Below are 21824 nucleotides of genomic sequence, written 5' to 3'. Positions count from 1 at the left end.
CAAATGAATAGAATGATGCGTCTGTCTCGATCCTAATCTTGGTAAATTCAGCAGGAATTCGGCACATCTTGAATTAACAAGAAAAATCTTCCTTTACTTTTCATATATAATCAACTATACTGGTAACAGTTATACGGTGAACTAGAAGGATCGTTACAGTGATTTGATTACAGTTGAAGTAACAATACAAATGAATTGAAAAAATGATAAGAATGCCCAAACAGTGATGGCATGACTATTCCGATAATAACGATACTTATGGATGACATAACCGAGATTCGAAACCGAGATCCCTAACATTTACCTTTCAATCAATACTATAAAAATACAAATGAATTATGAAAACCCCCAGGTTCCATAGTTCTCTATAAGAATCATAGGCTGATAACTATTTAGTCATCTCAGGCTATCGACGGTTTGCACTGTCAAGCTATAACCTAAGTTCGACTTTTCGGCATTTTTCAAATTATTGCGGTTTGCATAATACAGATAATCACTATGAGAAAAATACCTCAATTTAGGAGAAATATTTTGGAGGAAACGAGAAATTTAAGGGTCAAAAAGTAGAAGGAATAAAAACTCCTATTAAATGGTAATAATAGCCAGACAAACATATGTATTCATCGCTCGGCTCATTTGTTATCGCAGATATTGGCTGCTTCTTGGTACTGTTGTTAAAACTGAAGCAACAGTATCCTCAAAACCTCTTACATATACAACAATCCTTGCTAGTATGAGGTAAAAATTTAAACCTAGAATTCTAGTCATGACAAGATGTCGGCAACCATTTCGATGGGAATTAACTACTAACATCCTTTCTTTTCATTTTTAATCAGATAACACCTGCCTGATCAACTGTTATCAAAGTTGCATTTGTTGTTTCATCCTACCATCTCCAATAGTTCTACCTTTTTTTTAGAAAAATGTTTGGTGCTGGAGTATTTTGGCAAACTGTTCCACTCAAGCTAACTAACAATCTAAGATCCAACCATTTCATTACATCTATCAACAAGTTTGTATGACTCTATCTGCAGACTGATTGATCGATCGACGTTCTATCCCCAAATATATAATCTGTAGAGTTGGTAGAACACGATGAGTAGTAGTACTTCATTGATTAATTAGCCGTATCGAGTTCCTGATCCTTGTCTTCTCAGGAAGTTTGTTCGGTTTATACGTCTGCGCAGCTGTTTTTTTCTTCAACAGTTTTTTCAGCAGAGGACTTTGTTAATGGGAAAATGACAGTGTTAACTTTAAAATAAAATCAAATGAACTCAATCTATGTATGAAATGATTCAACCTCCCAAAGGTTTCTTTTACTTCATGTCCAGTTCTTCATCATTTAACAAATACTTTACTGACTGTTGAAAAATCTAATATATCCTAAGTACCTAGTAAACGATCCATTGATTCATAAATTTCTTGTAAGCATGAAAAGACACTTTTCCGGTTTGTCCTGTTTTTGCAACTCTTCGATGACCAGCTGTCTTCCTCATGAATTCAAGAGCTAAGCTTTCAATATTTTCTTGAAACATTTCCGCAAAATAATTGTTTTTAAGCATCATCAAGTATAAAAATGATAGACAATTCTTTTTTTGCAATAAATATATTTCATTTCATAATTTAAAGCAAACAGCGAACGATTTTCACGAAGAGTCGAATATGGCAAATGATGACATTTTGTAAATCAAGACGGAGTAAGCATTATAATTGTTAAAAAGATATGATAAGATGTTGTCAATGAGGTATGATATGATTTTAGATCCCTTGAAGATTGCTAATTTTATTATTGGATAATGCAATGAGCACTTCTAAGTTCAAAAAACTGAACTTATTGCAGTGAATCGAAAGTAAAAAATTAGGATTATTTTTTTTTTTCAAGAAGAGGAAAATGTGCTTCAACTACCACTTCCAATGTTTTTTGTGATCATCCCGAAAAGCATTTCGTTTATCTTCAATAACATGCGGAAATGAATTTTTAGGAAGATAAAAAGTGCTTAAAGTTGTTTTTCGCCCACCAAAATGCTTAAAATCAATCAATGGGACTATTTAAATTAGCTTGGCACTTTTTTCTCCTTTTAAATTTTAAAGTTTTGTTGAATTTTACCATACTCTATCCTTATTCCAAAAAGCTGTCCATTTTATTCAATGCCTAGTACCCTTGTACCCATTCCGATAACCGGCCTTAAAGAGAATGGTCTCATTATTTTTTGTCATTATCTCCTCATGAGAGTGGGTAATTTCCACGCCTGTTGCCTTCCTTATGTATTTCAAAATTAGGAAACTAATAGTGGGTCTGTCCCTATGTTGATCAAAAAGTCCGGCCAAGAACATCGCTGATAATTGGAATTCTAAACGTCGCAGAATGCTCTTCTACATGGCTGAACAATAATCAGTAATATATATATTAAAAAAGAATTTGAACGAAGAATTTTTTTAAAATAATAAATCTGCTGATAGATGGGAACAGAAGGAGCAAAGAAAAAAAAGCTGAAATTTGGGGTATTAGTTTTTGGCCCAATACACCGAAATGGAGAGCTAAGAAGCCTGGGAGAGGAAGAATAAAGCAAATAACGCTTCATTCTCTGCAAAGACATACTTCTTCCAAAATTCAATTTGAATATCAACTCGCCGTGCTGAAGTGTCCATGTAACACTGAATATAATTTCCAAAGCTTTAAACAATTTCCATCGCTATTATTTAATCGGGAATGATGCGGTTACCGTAGCCATCGCCCTGGTGTTGTTTTACATCGTGACATAAGTTAGAATATAGCAGAAAATTTTTCCGAGTGACGAAAAGAGTACTGAGAAGGATAGTTGCCATTGGAAAAGGTAAAACTTACACTGCACATTTTCATAGTTAATTGCTAATTATATGTTAAATTTAAAACCATTTGTATCTTTCATTCATTAGAAACAAATTATCATTTGTTTCAAATTTGAGGACCAAATGATGTGAATTATTTGGACATTACCCACCCATTTCAGATTATAAATAAGAAACACAAGAATCTTCTGCAAGAAAGCCAATCTCCATTTCTAGAAAAGCTAAAAATCTAAAGTTTTGTATGAAAACAGCTTGCATTTGGACGACCCGGGAAAAATCACGATTTTCCACAAACAATCAATTACACCTTCCAAATTTCTCTAATTTATTATTGTGCAACAACTTTTTTTTAGGATCATTTAATAGGCTATTAAAATATGGGAAGTTGCAGACTGTAAGAATACATCAAAATGTAAAGATGATAAAAATTTTTTTGAGAAACTCTGACTTCCATGCATACAATCTATCTCTTCATGACCACTTAATTGATCATAACTAAGTCTGATAAGTGTTATATGCAATTAGTTACATCAGAATATAGTATTTTCTAGAGAAGATTGGTAAGTTTTAATGTCATCTTTGCTTCACGTACTACATGCAATTACATATGGCACTCATTTAAATGGCTTAGAATTTTGCAATGAGAGAAAAGAATGCTTAATGACTAATTAAAGTTAGAAGGGGGGGGGGGGCAATGAATTACATCCTGAGCCACTCTTTGTCACCATTTTCAGAGCCGAAAGTACCAAAAAGAATTTATTGATGTCGAAGGATTATAGCAGTAAATAATATGCAAATGAATGAAAACGAGAGATGTTGATTAACGAAGATAATTTGATTAGTAAATAACAAAAACAAACACAAACAAATAAACAAAATAAGTAGGGAAATGGACAGAGAGCATCCATTTGAGATCAGAAAAGCTCAACGGAGTGGAATTTCCATAAAGAGAAAAAAATTCCAACTTAATACTTAGTATATTACTAAAAAAGGAAATAAGATTCGAATATTCCACGTTGTTCCTGTGTAACAACACTTTGTGGTAACAGGGTGGAATAAATCAGTCAGTTAAATTGACTCATAAATTCCCGAAGGAGTCCGAAAATGCCAGTTTAAAGCCTTATAGAATGTTCTAAAATAATCAGCTTTAAAATTGGAATAAAAAAAAACTCTTTTCCGCATTATGTAATTACTTGTTATTGTTATAGATATCACGATCTTTGTCATTATTATCATTATCATCATCACTGTCATGTATTAACTTACCCATTTCCTTAGTAATAATCATTGAATTATCCAACTTCCACTTACATTAGCAAATGCTAGACGTTTCTGGAGAATATTCTGAATTGTTGATACTTGATAGCAGACTTTCATAACGCGAATCATTTGTCACCGTCGTTATCGATTAGAGAATTGTTCATTGATGTAATCATAATTACAGTTATATCATCAACGTTACTATGAATATTTGAAACATTCATTGGATTATGATCTTAACTGCGTATTTGCCTTATTTCAAAACAGATACTATTCCATTACGTCTTGATTACAAATTAAAATTTAATCAATCTCAGTAACTGAACCGGAAAACCTAATTGAACTCAATGGAAAGAAAAAAAATGCATGACTCATATAAGGATTGCAGCGGATGAAATTCATACTTGATAATTACAGTTGGTATAAAAAGAAGTGGTGGAATTTTTTTATTTTCCAAACTAGAATGACTTTGTTCCACTTTTCAAATTGGAATGATTTTTCAAATTCCATTTTTTGATTTAAATACTGGAATAGTGAAAGAAGAAATAAATCTTAAGAAAGTGTTCAGAAAAACAAAATCCTCCCACGCACAATAATTACCATTCAAATGTTGCATACCTGAAATTAAGCCTAATTTGGAATGATTAAAATTTTATAAACTATCAGAAAAATCAGATTATCTTTGAGAGGAAACTTTAATCTTAACCCTCTTACACTCTGTTTGTTTTCGTAACTTTGATTGAACGTGCTAAATAAGTACGACTATCACTGACATCAACGTTATCATTCTTAAAGCGATATCAGTAATGCTACCTATTTTAATTAGCTTGCTGATATTTACGAATAGGACAGAGAAACGATTGCCTCAGCATATCATCTTTGATTTTCCGCACAAATGATATCCAAAAAGCAAAAAATCTAAATTTATGAGTTAGCATATTGCACGAATAAGATGGATTGCATGAATTAATCCTAATATTTTTCAGATCTTCAAGTGAAGATAAACTGATAACGATAACATCGTTCATATGATTATAAGTATGACTTACGCAGTGAAGATGACTTACGCAGACAGATAAGTTTTAAAATCTGAATCACCAACATTTGAATGCTATCAGGGGAACTCAATGTAGATGATCCCAAAATGTTGCTGTCAGTGGTGTTATCAATGCTTAATTAATCATTAGTCGTGCTAGAACAGTTCAAAATTCGGATAATTTATGAAAAATTAGGCATAGGTATAGCAAGCTGACGCAAATTAAAAACTTATTAAGGAATGGTTGGTTCCATGCCCTATCGATGTGTATATCGCAATATCATATCTGTCGTAATCATTGCTCTTAATAGATTAGATTGAAAAAAAAATAAAATAAGTGGCATTGATAAGAGAATCAAGAATTTGTTGGAAGCACTGATTGTATTAAAATTACTAAAAATAGGAAAAGGGAAGAAGGCTTGCTGATCGAAGGCTAAAACTATTGATGAAAGAAAAGAAGGAGAAGATGGAAGGGAAGAGGGGCGGTGATGTCTGTTGGTGACGATTGGATGAAATTTTGTTTGCTTCCAGTGCATTCCAGATAAATTGCCGAATATCTGACGTTTATATGCACTTCTTCCACTTTTTCTTCATTGTTTTTGTAGGGGAAGGAAGGCTCAACTGTTCTGAATAATTCTCTTCGACAAAAAAAGAAAAAATATTGGAAGAATAGACTTAGGTCATTAATTCTTCTAATACAACTAGATGGGATGGACAGATCGGAAACCTAAAACAATTTAAACAAATAAATATCCTTAATAGCAAAGAATCGATAGAATTACCAAGTAATTAATGATTGCGTGCTTGGATTAACTTGCAGTAAGTTTTGTTTGACCTGCGATAAAAGATGCCAATCACTTTTCTTTCCATGTTATCCAAGTTATGCTACCTGCCTATTCTCTGATTAGTTGTCCCCAATTAAAATGTCAGTTTTATCATTAATTTAGTCATGATTGTGACAATCATAGACATTGTCCCGCTCGTTCATTCAAACGAGATAATCTCTTTCGATGGAAAAATTATTCATACTCGTTACATGCTGTCTTTTATAAATATAATAAAAAGGTCATCAACACTGTAATTCTATGTGCGAAATATTATCGAAGTCAATGAATATTCATCTCTCTATTCACGGTTTGGTGTGACAGAAGTAATGTATGGTATAAGGTATGGTATGGTATGACATGGTATAGATAATTTACACTGATAATGATGATAATAATTAGTGGCAGATATGATAGCAGCTGTATTTTTCAGTGATGTTAACAATTATATATAATAACAGTTATATTATTTTTTTTCTCCATAGCAGACAAATTACGATATCTCAATTCGTTACTGTGATCGATAAAATAATAATTATTCAAAAGCCTTTTCTCTTGGAGAATATGTTGAATCATGGGAAACTTCAAGGTTAAAACCAATAAAAAACTTCCGAGATAATTTCAGAATTAGTATGATCTGAATAGTGAGCTTCCTTACTGCAAAAATTGACGGAACAAAAAAACCAATAATTAAGTAATTAATTAACAGTAATAATAATTTGACGCCTGACAGATAATATTGCCGTAAGTTACTATTTGTTTTTCCGGGCATGTCACCAAGAAAGACACATCCACTGTTGAGTCATCAAAGTAAAATGGTGAAACCATCAATTCATACTTCACAAAAACAATGATTTAGAAGTTTTACGGCTATTAAATTGTAAGAAAACAAAGAGATTGTCGGAGCAGAGAAGTGAGGCCAACGTGTGACAGGGAAGGACATGGAGATCTAAAAAGGGTAGACCCTACTGAATATGCGTCATGCGATAGACCTATGGTTTTCGCAAATATTTGTGACTCATTGCACAATGACGAAATAGCATACATTTTTCGTAGATCAAGCGATGACTCATCAATAGATATACGTGTAATTTCGACAAATGCCTTCTTCGAGGATCTTGGCTTCTCAACAGATTCTTCCATGTGCAATTATAGATCTTATCTTTACGAAGACTTGAAAAATGTATTTTACGAGCAAATAAGCTTGGCCTTTGTTGGCTCTCTCTGTCAGATGTCATCACGAGCCTTGAAAAACCTAATTAAGCAAAAATTCTAAATACACTAGACTTTCACTCTCAGCTAAAACATGGAGTTTTTGTCTCATTAATTGTATCATTTTTTGCAAAATTGTAGTAGAATTAAACAAATTTGATTAAATCATTCAAAGAGGTCGGCCAGTTATGAAAATGCTATCAATAATAGATCAATTCCGAAACGGAAATAAGAGAAAAAAATTAGGGATGGCTAATTAAAACTAATAAATAATACAGCTTTTCGCAAGTCACTCAGTCCGACATCATAAGGAATGAAATAATCTCTCATGAAGAGAAAAGAAAGAAATGGAAAATGAAGGTTCCTATCGATCCGTCAAAATTATCAATTATTTTTCGTTAAACGGAAATCCAAACAATCAATAATTTTGTTGAACTGTATGAAAAATCCATGTTTAGATGAATCTTATAATTCTTTGCAGTTCAATGCCAGAATTTGCAAAGCTTGTCCGGATTTAAATTTCACCAAAAAAAAAATCTGAGAGTTAAGAAATTTAGATTGATTTGAAATTAGTCCATTTTGTATTCATTTAATAAAATTAACCTGATTTAAAGTTAGTTATCCAGTCAAAGTAAATATATTGAAAAATAGCATTTCAAACAAAATTCAGTTCTTGCAGGGTAGTAAAAAGATCAACATCATTACCATTCCGAAGCTCAATGCTTATTTCTGAAATGCTAACTTTTAAATCAATATTGTTGGTGTAAACTTGCAGTTTTACGTTTAACAATCACTTAAACAAATGAAACTTCTATTCTTTTTTCTTTTTTCCTCTAATTTTTTAAGTATCCAACAGTGAAATGCACTTTAAAAAAACAAAGATTAACAGAGAAATGACTAATTATCTAATTTTCCAAAAAAAAATTGTAAATTGAGAGTTATAAGTCTTACATTCTTAATCATAACATTGTGCTGAATGAAAAGGAAAATAAATGGCATTTACAATAAGCAAAGCTTTTATTGCTGAAAAAACGTGCGATAATATATAATAAAATGAACTGGTGAATATTTTAGAAGCGAACTGTGATGGCGCTTTCTGAATTAGCTCTCTTATAGAAATAAACTTTCATTTCAAACATTTTCACCTTTCTCTCTCTCTCTTATTAAGACCTTAAATTGTTTTGTTATTGCAAAGGAAGTATTACACTAACCTGTTGTATTAAAATTTCTAATATTTAATCTGCTAACGAGTGGAAATTCCGGTTGATAAGTTTAGGGAAATTAGAGCACGTAAGTAAAGCAAAGGGGATGAGCGCGGGGAGAGAGCGGTGGAGGAAAGAAGGAAAACAGCTAGGCTGATAACTGGAGACAGCTAAGGATAAGGCACCATGGATGCAAATCAAATTAGCATCATCAATAATGGATTACTCAATGAACTTTCATCACATAATGTTTGGCGTACTTTTTCTTCCAGAATTAACAACGGGGGTCACTTACAAGGTCGGTCGATTCCATAGAATATTAAAAAGTTCATATTTGGCTAAGATGCTTTTGATTCCTGCATAACAATACCAATAGTTTCGTCTGTTGAATGTTCGTTCTGATGCAATCGCATCGATAATTTCATTTTTTTTTTTTTTATTTTGCCGAAGAATTTCATTTCCTCAAAGAGTGCATAATAATATACAGGAAAACAAATTGTAAAAATGGATGACATTGCCGCAGTGATTTTCGGAACAAAAAAAAAAAAGCATAAATATCGCTGGATACACTTCTTGAGTTTTTGAATTGTCAGTACATTTTTTGCTACGAAAATTATATTGGAATTTTCGCGTCTCTCAAAAGTGTCAAATAGTTTTTCCTTTTGGCACCGACGGAAAATCCATAAAAAAAATCTCTTCAAATGCACCTCATGGCCAAGATTATAATATAATATACTCTTGTCATTTCTTTCCCCTTCATCCATAATTATTCATTTAGGTGTTGTAGTCATCAATTGCATTATCTCTATCCGTGTATTTCATATCACCACTGATAACAGTTTGAAGTATTGAAAGGTCAGTTTATTTGCTTCTTTTATGTCTTTTTTTTTCATTTTTCGAATACTTTTTGTTAAAAATTTACATTGAAAACTATTGGATTTTCCAAAAAACATGCACTTACGAGATGCACTTAAACATAACTAATACATAAGCATTGTATCGGTTATGTTTAAATGCGTCTCGCACTACTGACATGAATGATTCAGTTGGTGATAAAGATTTCTAAGATAATAAAGATTACATCAGCTACCTAAGTATTACTTCTCAACAATGAGTAATGCGTTGGAGTTGTCGTGGTTGCGCGATGCTGCAAAATTGTTAATTACATGTTTCAAAAAGCAAGGATGTAACTGACAGGCGAACTCAACTATTAATAGTTTAGTCCAGCAATGATTGCTTTTATTTGTGTTACACTAGGTAAGTCAAGGTGATGGAATAAAAATAAGACATAGTTTGCATAAATCATATCATATCATGTCAGACTTTAATATTTAAATCCGTAAAATACTCATTGCCACCCAATTTCTGTACCATGAAGTCATTCCTGACTTGCACGGTGTTTCGATCTGCCGTAATCAGATACGCCCGAAATTTTGTCATGAAAGCACCAGTCGAACAAATAATCATTTGTTTCACAGATATCCTTAAATTTGGATTTCTGTGTTTTTGATGTCTTCCAAAGAAAATAAGTTTTTTTTCTTAAATATGATGAATTAGTTGAAAACTCAGAAGTTTTTACAGATTCCAGTCGAAGCACTAAGAAGCTGAATGCATATTCACGTTATCAACACAATCCCGACAATCAGTTGGTCCGAAATAGAGAATTATAATCAGTAGCATACTGCAAACTTTTCATATTTTTACCATTTACCTGGCATTTCTATATGATGCCAAGTTATTTGCAGATGAAAAGAACTATTCCCGGAAAGTAGGGAAATGTTTTCGGTGTAAGAAAAAAGGACATAGTGATTGATCAATTCGTCACTTTTTGTAATCGATAACCTCGGATTTAATGTATGGATGATGATACCCTAGATTATCTTAAAAAAGTGATGCTATAAAGTTAACAAAAATAACTCGACCGAAACGCATCTGGAAGCCTTTAAATTTATTTAACAATAGGGAAATCCAAGGAAGGGACCAGTCACATTACATTTCCAGGGAATTTGTATTCTCAAAGCTAACTTGCATGTTATTCCTTTTCATGCATTCTCAATGTAAAAAAGACATTACAAATAATTTTCTTCATCTTCTATTTATTTGAGATATGTTTATTTTCTCTCTGCAGAGAAAAAAATACATCGTTCGATCATGATCTCTTTCTCTGAATAATCCAAGGAGAAAGGTGAAGAGCGTATTCTCGATAATATGCTTGAATGAAGTCAGTTATATTAATTGTATAACATCAGGCGTTCCAAGCAATTTCCGGAAATCTCCAAAAAGATTAAATTCTTGAAATTGAGCTATTGATTAATTCCTGATTTCCGACTAAATACTTGGTTCAACTCAGGTACATCAGTTCTTCTAATGAGATAATTTTGCTTCATGAGTTTCAAATTAGCTATGGTCATCGAATGTATTACTAAGATCATTTTTTTTATGGAGTGACTTCCGTGAGAAACTGGTTTTCTTCCAGAGATTTTATAACGACGTAATGATTTATTCCAGCATATATTGACGAATTAAAAATTACTTACTTGAAATTATTACATCAAATGAGATTTAAAAATGCAATATCAGATTAGTAAGAACTTAGTACAATACGGCTTCTCAATGGTTATTGCAATAAGTCATAATTCGTCCATCATATTGCTCAGAATTCTGTGGCGGCAGTTATAAGGTTTTATGGGAACGGCATAAAAATGGATTAATATATACATATTTAGAAGATGAATTTCAGAAAAAGCTGCACATACAAATTTGATATTTCTGTATTAGACTGGAATAAACGTTAATAGATTGAGATATGAATTACAACTACTGAAGTCTTGTTGACTTGATGGTGACTTGCGGAGCGAGTATATCCGAACGACTTTGCACCAATTGTAACTCCAACTCCTCCGATGTTGGAGTATATTCTTCCGGATTCTGCTGAACTACAAATAAAACATTCCCTTGAATTCAGATAATTCAAAATAGTGAAAAAAATCAAATTTATGTTTGGACTATCCAAGTAAGTACTGACTTCCACTTGGAATTAAATCTTCAAAATCTTGAATTGTCTTCAAAAGTTATATTTCATTTTAAAATCTATAAAATGAAATATTTTTTCATCTTGCAATTTTTAAAAAAATGCAATTAAAAATTTCTAACAAATCTCCAGTGACTTTTCCAAGGGATTTAATATCTCACAATAAGCCTTGTTTGCAGTTCGTTGCAGTATACCCTGTAAAGTGCTAATAACGTTCTGGATAGCCAATATAATATCACCGTTTAGTTTATCCATCCAAACAAGGAGTAAGCTGATGAAAACATCACCTGTACCTACGAATTTTCCTGGTAATGCTGGAATATCGAAACGGTATTGCAAGGCTCGTTCATTAGGACCTAAATAAAAAATATCACCGGAAATATGTTTTGGATGTAAATTCAATAAAATTTTGAAATCGTCCTTTATAATTCTAAAAGTGCCTAATGCCATTCGAAACTGCAAAAACTGCAACTATTAAACCAGTCTTACCACTCACAAAATTCTCACAACAAAAATAAATTCAAAATAATTATATTGACGGAGTATACGAAAAGACACCTCTGTAAATAGATCCATAACAAAATTTTGTAGTTGGCGTTTCCAGGCCACTTGTCACAACCACTATTTTAACACCAGATTTGTGCATTAAATCAATTGCTTCCAAACATTCTTGCTCATTATTTATGGACAAACCAGAAAGTTCACTGGCAAAAAAAAACCAGTTACATTCAAAATTCATTATTCATACCAAAAATTCGAATTTCATTGCGAAATGTGGCAAGTACCTCAAGTTTAAAGCCTAAGTCTTGTAAATAGCAAAGAGATTTGTGCACCAGTAATCTAATTTAATTCTTTTAAGTCCTTCGACAATTCTCAGCATATTTTTTATAAATATAGCAAAGATCTGCTTTCTTATCTATTTATAAGAGACAAAACTAAACAAGACCATCACTGTTAGCAATAGATAAATAAATAAAGCAGAACTGATGAGGTCAGTTTTTTGTTTTTGGTCTATTTTGCTCGATTTCACGTTTATCTCACTTTATCAGTGTTTCAGACAAATTTTTCATTACTTTTTACCGTTTACCCTTACGATTTGCTCTTTATTCTTGTTGCAATCATTAGTCCGGCGACAATTAAACAGTGATTTTTATGCATGAGTAATCTATAGTCAAAATACCATTTCTGTACAGTATTTAATTTATAAAAGTTTACAAGGTGCATACCATCTATTTTCTAAATTATGGTTCATCTCTTATCTGATCTACCTATCACAAAATGAAATAGTAATTACTATTAGTAGAATATTTTATACCTTTCAAAATTAAGCACTCAAGTCTATTTCTCCCATAATTTAAAACTTCGGAACTTACGATAATTCAAAAACGTTTGGTGTAATCAAATCAGCCAGAGGGATTACAGTATTACGATAGATTGGCATCAGTTCCTTCGGGACATACTAAACAAAAATAAATTCAAATTTTAAAATTTCTAGCAGAACTAAACTTCCCTGAAGAGGTGAAAATTGACTTTATAGCCAAACTTTTACTGATTTGTGCCAAATACTTAATCTCATTTTTGCAATACAACTTACGTAATGGCCGTTATCACCCAGCACAGGATCACAGTCTGCAAATATATATATTTGAAATAAACTTTTTATTTTTCGGAAATTAACTTCTGGAAAAGATTTTTGTTTGACTTACAACAACTATACAACCTCCGGTTTTCCTTCAGAAATGTACCATGAAAAAACTATAAAAGCTTCATCTTACATCACTCATATTTTATTTTATTTAAATGTATAAGCCGCAATTGTGGGAAGATATGGATAGATGAGGAACATTCTAGGTATAACGGCAATAAAGCGCCAACTAAAAGATTCTAAGTAACAAGAAGTAAACGCTCACAGAAAAGAATATCTGGATTCTTATGCTTCAAATCTTTAACTATATTAATAACTCCTTGCAGAAATGATGAATTCCTGCAATATCCTGAAAAGATGAGAAAGTGAATAGCGAAAAGTTACTACATAGGATTAGTCAATCAAAAAATTATTCTTAAAACCTTACACCGGGATTTCATATAGTGACCATTTCCCAGAAATGAAATCGCTGTCTTAATCAAAAATCATTCAAATCAACACGATTCACAAGCTGCAGTTGAGAGTCAGTGTTTTAATTTTGGCAATGACGAAACGTTCAGGAAAATCGGTTTTGTTCGAAGTGCTTATATCTGATGCAAATTGGAAAGAAAACTAGAGTCCGAAATTCAATACTGTATGAAATGCTAAAACGGTCTATGGGTACCTAAGAGAGTAGTACCTGCTAAAATGTGTGAATAATTGTTAACTCCATTCATTTTCAAGCCTTCATAAATATCATTCAGTTGTACACCATCCAGTGTCTGACCTTTCATCAGTTTATATGCTAAAATTTTACAGATAAAGCTTTTCAAATTTAAAATTCTCAACTGCTCGCCAATTTGGCTTTGAGATTTTCAAATTTTCCCATTAAGTAAATCATCAGAAAGTTTGACAAAACGACAATAATTATAATTAAGTTGTCAGCCGAGCAGTTAAATTAAAAGTAACGACCAACAACTTCCAGTTGACCTCAGATGTTAACAACTGCCATCCGCTAACAGACATATACCATCAATCTTTTTTTTATATGTTTGAAATAACCACTCGCAAATCAATTCGAATCCAAAAATTTAAAAAATGATGATGCATACAATGCATATGAGGTCAAGTGGAAATATCATAAATTATTGAGTCATATCATAAATTACCAAATAAAGAGTACCTGAATGATTGGAAAATTGTACCGAATTTATCGGATCCACTTCATAACCATGAAGCTAAAATAATATGTCATATCATCCGTTGATAAGCTATTAGTAATTTGACCGAACTATTGACTATTTTTAGCTACCATATGACTTGTACCCTTCAGCAAGCTTACAGCTCTGGAACGTACCTATTGGAAAAGTAAGACCATAAAAGTATTCAGATGTAGAGCAGCGGAAGAATATACCTGCATTGGAAAAACACTACACTTGTTGCCAACGTATCCATGTACAACATGACTTTGAATAGACAAAATACGGCGATCTTTTGGTGGATTATTTTGAATTTGCTCGTAGATTATGTGAGATGCTTCGCTTTCCATAACGCATTAGAAGATCCACACTTGAACCTTCGAAATAATGAAAAAAGAAGCTTATTCCGGTGTAGAACATTCAGATGAAAGGAAAATTTCCTCACTAAATCAAAATCATCAGTTCAGTGCATTAAATCGTGCAAGTGGTTACATCCAAAATATTCCCATCAAATTTCACCGAATTATGAAAAATTAGAAAACAAGCACGTAATCATAATGATTTCTTTGGTATTATAGGGAAAATATTGTAAACGGCAAACCTAAACCCTATAAAAAGAAATGAATCAAAGCAGAAGCTCATGATCCATAACGAATAACGTGGTGTTTCTAAATCTGTGATTGAAAGGAAGCTTCATACAAGATCAAACTTTAGCTGGTAAGATGATGAGTGCTAAAACTGTTATTATATTAGCTAACTTATTTACACGTGAAATAGTTGAATAATGAAGCACACTTAACTTGCCACATTAATGATTATAAAAACAGCAGCAATGATAAATAAACTGTGGTGATGATGGCAACATAAATAGATGATGAGGGCTTGGATCCATTTGAAAGACAAATGGAAATAACAACTATGAAAACATCTATTAAGTTCGAGATTTGTTTCCCTTTGTATGAGCAGCATTCCTATTCGAGGGATATTAAGAGTTTTATTTGCCATTATTCTTTATAACTAACAAAAGTATGTAATTATATTATCAGGATTCTATAAGCCTAAGTGCCACATCTGCACAGTGAAGTATACAGTAGGTTAGCTTAGCTGGACAAAGAAAGTATAGAAGTGTGTTAATTTCATGCGTACTTCTATAGCAATAAGAAAATATACTTTTATTTAGTATTAAGAGGAAAAATGTTATAAAATGTAACAGTAAACAAGGTATCTTTAAACCATATCTTTAAAAAAAGAGTAATTATTCTTTTGCTTTCCAAATTTTCCGAAAAGAAAAAGACTGCAGTACAAGAAATAATGTAAAAAGTGATATCAAAGAAAATGGGAAATGAATCGATGGTGGAGACACACAGTACTAATATTTTCGAAAGCTTCTACTTGAGTTGGCTGGAAGCGAAACCAGCAAAAGTAACCAGTAATCTGATGTTTCGAAGCATTTATGAAAAGGTTAATAAATTTCCATCACGCGGAAACATACGAAGTTAATCCCGTTGAGCTTATAACAACAATAAGATAATCCTGTCTCAATTCTTAGGAATAAACAATATCTGTGCTGATGGTCAGAATGGATTTAAGTGACCAAACGTCATATTTGTCTACAACTTCAAAGTTATATGACAAAGCACATCGATAAAGCCACAATATACCAAAAAAAAAAAACAATTCTATTTACACAATCCACAGAAACACTTTCATGACAATTTCATCCTTGTACTGATTGAAGACTTTCGGGGAAAAATACATCTCAACACACCCCCCAAAGCAAGAAACCATCCAGTTCTTCGCAGTAACCACGGCATATGATTACAAGTTGGACGAAAATTTTGTTTGAAACAATAAATTAAAGAATACTTCTACAAAAAGGTCAACTCCTGGTGCAGTATTACTTGAATCGATAAATTAAACAGAAAGGAAGGAAATCCTTTCTAAAATATTTTGATACTTTACAAAATCCCATTTGTCAACTACATAAGGTAAGACGCTTTTCAATCCATAAATGTTGTGAAGTCGAAAATATCAGGAAAGATTACACACATTTCAAAAGAACAATTAATAAATAATGAGAGTAGATTCGAATGGTAAATCTGGCGAATGGAGTCCTAAAAACTCTTTGGAATATATACTACATGCATTAGCATTATTTTTCCTTGAACTTACGAAATATGAAATCGAACAATTTTTGCATTGCAGAATCGTCAATGATAAAAACTTTTTTGATATGCAATGCCGAGTTATGTTCAATCAATAACGAAGTGATACATTGTGATGAGAGGCTATTTCAATTCAAACGTCTAACTTTTATAAGGTATTTTTACCGTCATAATAACGCAATACATGAATGTTCCAACTTGCAAAGTTTATTAAAAGCTAAATAATATTTGGTAGGGAAGAAAAATAAGTTTAAGGGATTTCTTGAAAAAGCAGTCACCTATTACTCATTGAAGAGAGCAGAAAAAAACAATGGACTTAAAATGACAATAACACTAGAAGAGCCCAAATAAAATACAACAAATTCAAATTTAGTAAGAGATAGAATTAGAGAATTTTCTGAAAGCTCATGAAATTTCAAACCGACTCTTCGCAATTTTTGAATTTACGTAAAGAAGCCGAAAAATTTCATTACCAAAAGGTTTCAAACCTATGAAATATCATAAACAACACTTATATTTTTACCAACGCTGGTAATTATTGCAAATACAACAGTTGAACAAAAGACACCACTAGATTGATGAATCAGTCACCCGTAGAAAAAAGCAGTAAAAAATCAAAACGTTATAGAAGGACTGGATCAGTAATCAATATTCTCAAAGCCACTGATTTTCAATATTCCCAACGTAACCCAGTCTCCCATACACTGTTTGAACAGGAAAAAAAGAGCACAAATTCCATACAAAAAAAGCTCATCCTTATAAACAGAACAACTGAATCAAACTGCAACGAATAAAATGCTTGTAACGACTAGGAAATGTTTTGTAACATGGATAATAAGACCTCATAATTCATCCTTGTACAACAGCGAGTAACGCGTTTCCGATGGTTTCAACTGCTTGAATATACTCGTTGGTGGTTGTAATTTGTCCGTTCCTTTCGCTTCCTGAAATTTAAACAAAATAATATTCATCTCAGTGTGAATTGATTCTTTGTGAAATCTAATTTTATACTGTGAGAATATCAAGTGGAAACAGGTGTCGAAAAACTATAAAAAAAATTTCTGAAGTTATTGAGGAGACTATCTACTTGCTGGAGCCCAAGAAAGTAATGCGTATTATTAAAGAGAATGCGACGACTGGCATCATAAATTAATTTTAAGAATGTTATGTGCAGTCACAAAATTAGATCAGACACACTATACTGAACAACTTAATGGTTAAGATTTTCAATGATTACATTGATTAAGATTTCTTTTATTAACAATTTTCACTCTCAGAAAATAAGAAACAATTACGTCTACAGATATCAGGATGCAAAATGTCGCACTGCATAATTTAAGAAAAGAAAAGCATGGAAGTGATTAAATTTTAAAGACACATGAGAGAAAACCCCAAAGTGACAGGTACGTGTGATAACAAGTACTCGACAATATAAGTGAAAGGGCTACTATACTAAAATATAGTATCAGTATTTACCGTGACTATATTGGTAATGCACTTTGACATAATTGAAATTCCTACCTTCTCAAGTGCAGCTTCAGATGATGCTGATGAGAGAGGAGCTTGCGTCGGATCAGGACCGTGATGAAATTCTCGATGCAATTTCCCCGAATGTAAATCCAAAATAAACTGGCGTAATTTTCCAGGCACACTGCAACAAAAAGAGTTTTTTAGTGAAAACTTAATTTAACCAAACCAGCTTATTAAAACGAATTTTTTCTGGCATCGAAAATTTGAATTTCAATGGATTTACACCGACTGTTCTAAAAATGACAAAAGTATTCAGACTTTTAAGGTAATTATTTACAAAGAAAACTAATAAGGCATACGTTAATAATTTCATGTCCGGGAAAAGATACATATGGCGAAAGGAATCTATTGCAAGGACAGGCAAATCTTCCATCGTTTTACCGAGATGCTGCAGAGGATGCACAAATTTCTTACCATCGGCATATAAACAGTTAATACTAGCTGTAAAACGAAATTTTAAAGAAAAACTAAAGTGCCAATAACTGTAAAAGAATCTAAAAAATTGAGAACTATAATCTAGTAATCTGCAATCAAAATTTAAAATTGAAAGTAAATCGTCTTAATTTTTAAATTCTTGCCTACTATAATATATCAAAAATTATACCTTATCCCCCTTTTCTCTAATGTTCTTTCTCCTCGTTTGCTCAATAATATGGAATAAGATTGTGAAGTCCGAAACATAAGAATGAGCAACAGCTCTTTCAGTAACCAAACACTTTCATGTATGAATTTTTTAAGAAATCCTGCATTTCCTTCCCCATATTTTTATTTAATTTGAATGCTTACATTTCTGGTCGAAAAGTTCACGAGCAACTTGTTCTGTGAAAATTTGGTCAATTTGTATATCATCTGGATGGCGAAATAGAATAAGGAAGGGAAGGCCTTCTTCTGTCAATTCTTCAGCATTTTCGAAAGTTATTTCGCGAACAAGCGGCACACATTTATCCACTATCCACTGTCTAAAACAATATTTCGTAGTAAACAAACTGATTTCAAAACAAAAATTAAAGTGATAAAAAGTTCTTTTTGTGTTGCTTTCACAAACTTTTCCACTTTTTATTGTTCTCCCTTAACAACTAAGCCACAATGCGATGTCGATGTAAGGTTGAATAAGAAATGACTGAAATGCCAGAGAACATTTACTACATTATTTTCATTTGTAACTTCCAAAAAGAAAAATGGGGCTAACATAAAAGCCAAATTTTCCATGTAACACAAACTAAAAATTTAGACTTGTAAAAATTATCCACAAACTTTAAAGTTTCTAGATTTGCAAGTCCTCCAGTATATTCAACCCTTTCATTGCTCTGAAAAAAGTTTGAACTTATTATTTCATTATGATACTCCTGAAAAATTACGCTGACCAATTTAAATAAAATGTAAGGGAAAGACAACTAAAACTTCATCAATATGTTAACGTCCAAAACTTAGCCAGTAGGTGGGACGACTTGATAGCTAGTTACCGAGTCTTTCTGAAAAGTCATGAGCAGTCTCGCTGGTGGCACAATCACCTTATAAAAGAGAGATGCTTTAATTGGCTTGATTAAATTCTTTTAAAGATCAAAGAACACAAGGAAACAAGCTAACATTTGGAGGCCTAAATTCAAGCCTGTTGCCTTTCTGCAATTCAGGTCGAAAGACTTCACCAGTACCGAACCAAAATACACAATCATCGCGGAGCAGAGATGCAACCTTGCGATAATTCTCAAATTCTGGACCAGCTGCTTGATCGAAGTAAGCTATGACGTTAAATTTCCTCAGCTGCAATGTAAAAAAACTCATCTGAAATCAACCACAAAAAAAATTTTATAATGGAAAAGGCAGGAAAGGAGAATGCAGGTAAGTTAGTCGAAATACATCGTGATGACAACTTACGTTAATCTGATTATCCAGTTCAGCATTTGATGAGAAATTCTGTATGCCTGGAACCAACTGTTTCTCGATAAAGACTGTTAAAGCATCCACGGATCGTTGTCCTCTAAAAAAACGAACAATTTGGAAATAACTTTAAAGTCCTACATACTCAGTGTCAGAAATGACCTTGTACTCATTTACGAAACAAATAACTACAATTAGTAAATATCAAGTCATTTTGTCTACACTAGATGGCAGTTGTATGATATCTGGCACCTTACCTGTATTCCTTCTTAACAAGTTCACCACCCCGAAATAGTTTCAGTGTAGGATATTTGCTTACGTGATATTTCTGCGCAATATCAGCTGAAATCAAATTTCATTCAAATACATTAGAATGTTAAATACTAAAACAATTATTTCAAGTAAGTTGCACCAAATTTCATCTTGAACAACTTGCCTTCTCTGTCACAGTCTACAGTAGCCCAAGCAACTGCATTCCCTCGATCCTAGAACATGCTCATTATTAATTAAAATTCGACAATTAGATTGACCTTACACTATATTCTCATAGTATTAACAAATATAAAGCAGGTAAAGAGATAATTTAATATGCAGTAAATCTGTAATTTCTTTATTTGTGAAATTCCTTCATTGCAGCTTTCGTATTAATAATACAAACACTACGGATCATCACTGAATGGAGAAAAATTACATATTTTCAGGACAAAAACTCTTCTTGAATTACTATTTGAAAAAAAATCGCTCTCAATACTCGACAATAATGATGAAGGACTGACTTTGAATCGATTACTAGCTTCTTCAAATATTGGCATTAAATGCTGAGAGAACCGACACCAATCAGCATAAAAGTTCACAAACACTATTTCATAATCACCTATAAGATAAATGTCCGAAATACTCAAAAATTTCTTTCTTAAAGCAAGTGAAATGTTTCTAAACATCATTTGACTCTCTCTATTCGAATTATGAGAGTAAAAGAGAAAAGGACCGTGTGAGAAAAAGCTATAACTATGCTCGTATAAATTTAAAAAATCTAAATTTATCGAGATTGTCCGGGTTTTAGTATGAACCAACTTTGGGGAATAGGAATAAATGGCATATTTTGAATAAATCGAGCTGTTTTAACTTTTGTTACCTGTTTATGCTATGATCTGGACATCCCTATAATACATGAGAGCTATTCGTTTGTAATTGGAACACTCTACAGAAGTAAGCAGTGATACTCATGCTTTAAAATAAAAGGAAACATTAAATTAGCAATATTTGAGGGAACTTACGAAGTATTGATTCAATGTTGACGCCATTTAATGGAACGACAAGACTTCCTGTTACTCGTAACGAACATACCTGGAACTCTTGAATATTTATCAATCAGAGATTGAAGCAATCTATCAAGAAAATAGAATTTCAACAGCCTATATTGCTTCAGATTATAATTGCGTTATAAAAAAAATTGGAGAGAATTGTAAGGAAAAAATAATATTCTTTATCTTTCAGACTTTCTTTTGCAGAACTGGACTGAATATAATTTGTTATTCGAAGTAAGGTAAAGTTATGTCATTATTGCTACTTCCCTTTTAGAATGAACTTTCTTAATATTGCTTTAAAAGACTCCTTTTTGGATAAATTAGCCAATGTTACCACAACTTAATTGCATTATCTGATGAAAAGTCACCATTAGAAACACTGATAAAGAAACTCGTGAACTGATTTGATTCATATCTAGGATTGCTTTGCATGCGTGCATAGTTTCATCCACGACAATCACGTCACACGATGTGACCGATTTACGCACTGCGTCCTAAAATGAAAATTTTATAATTCCAAACTAAGACTGGAGGCAAAAAAGCCATGCAGGACATTACCTGAGGCCTGTAAGAAGTACTTTTCCAGTGAGGCTCGACATTTATTCCAACTTTAGGGCATTCTTGGTACTGCTACTTACTAACTTTACGTGTCTCACTTGAAACCATTAAAGGTCGTGTTCAATAGAAATATTGCAAATTGTAATCGATCCATATTTTTCGCGTATTT

General features: G+C 32.3%; 4 protein-coding genes across 4 annotated transcripts; 1 reads left to right on the top strand and 3 right to left on the bottom strand.

Annotated features, from left to right (window-relative positions):
* Positions 1 to 6278: 6278 nt before the first annotated feature.
* On the top strand, positions 6279 to 7225 carry LOAG_01256 (hypothetical protein; the record flags this gene model as incomplete). The annotated part of the gene is made up of 2 exons (XM_003136795.1): positions 6279 to 6292; positions 6844 to 7225. 2 exons carry the CDS (start codon positions 6279 to 6281, stop codon positions 7223 to 7225), a joined length of 396 nt encoding a protein of 131 aa, XP_003136843.1.
* A 2455-nt stretch (positions 7226 to 9680) lies between these two features.
* LOAG_01255 (hypothetical protein) lies at positions 9681 to 10795 on the bottom strand (the record flags this gene model as incomplete). The annotated part of the gene is made up of 3 exons (XM_003136794.1): positions 9681 to 9901; positions 10075 to 10234; positions 10700 to 10795. 3 exons carry the CDS (start codon positions 10793 to 10795, stop codon positions 9681 to 9683), a joined length of 477 nt encoding a protein of 158 aa, XP_003136842.1.
* A 345-nt stretch (positions 10796 to 11140) lies between these two features.
* Positions 11141 to 14567, bottom strand: LOAG_01254 (pyridoxal kinase; the record flags this gene model as incomplete). The annotated part of the gene is made up of 9 exons (XM_020445682.1): positions 11141 to 11299; positions 11556 to 11750; positions 11953 to 12098; positions 12768 to 12853; positions 12989 to 13023; positions 13305 to 13388; positions 13719 to 13823; positions 14202 to 14256; positions 14433 to 14567. The coding sequence occupies 9 exons, from the start codon at positions 14565 to 14567 to the stop codon at positions 11181 to 11183; spliced, it is 960 nt and encodes a 319-aa protein (XP_020303881.1). The 3' UTR covers positions 11141 to 11180.
* Positions 14568 to 17045: 2478 nt separating this feature from the next.
* On the bottom strand, positions 17046 to 21696 carry LOAG_01253 (hypothetical protein; the record flags this gene model as incomplete). Its single annotated transcript, XM_020445681.1, has 13 exons — positions 17046 to 17326; positions 17904 to 18033; positions 18212 to 18353; positions 18699 to 18871; positions 19167 to 19219; positions 19500 to 19673; positions 19788 to 19890; positions 20048 to 20132; positions 20227 to 20275; positions 20567 to 20664; positions 21068 to 21137; positions 21466 to 21591; positions 21676 to 21696. The coding sequence occupies 13 exons, from the start codon at positions 21694 to 21696 to the stop codon at positions 17225 to 17227; spliced, it is 1326 nt and encodes a 441-aa protein (XP_020303880.1). The 3' UTR covers positions 17046 to 17224.
* Positions 21697 to 21824: the final 128 nt, after the last annotated feature.

This window comes from Loa loa (assembly GCF_000183805.2).
Source record: "Loa loa unplaced genomic scaffold supercont3.18, whole genome shotgun sequence".
NCBI lineage: Eukaryota > Metazoa > Nematoda > Chromadorea > Rhabditida > Onchocercidae > Loa > Loa loa.
The sequence above is the reverse complement of the archived record's forward strand: the minus strand, read 5'-3'. Positions and strand labels throughout refer to the sequence as shown.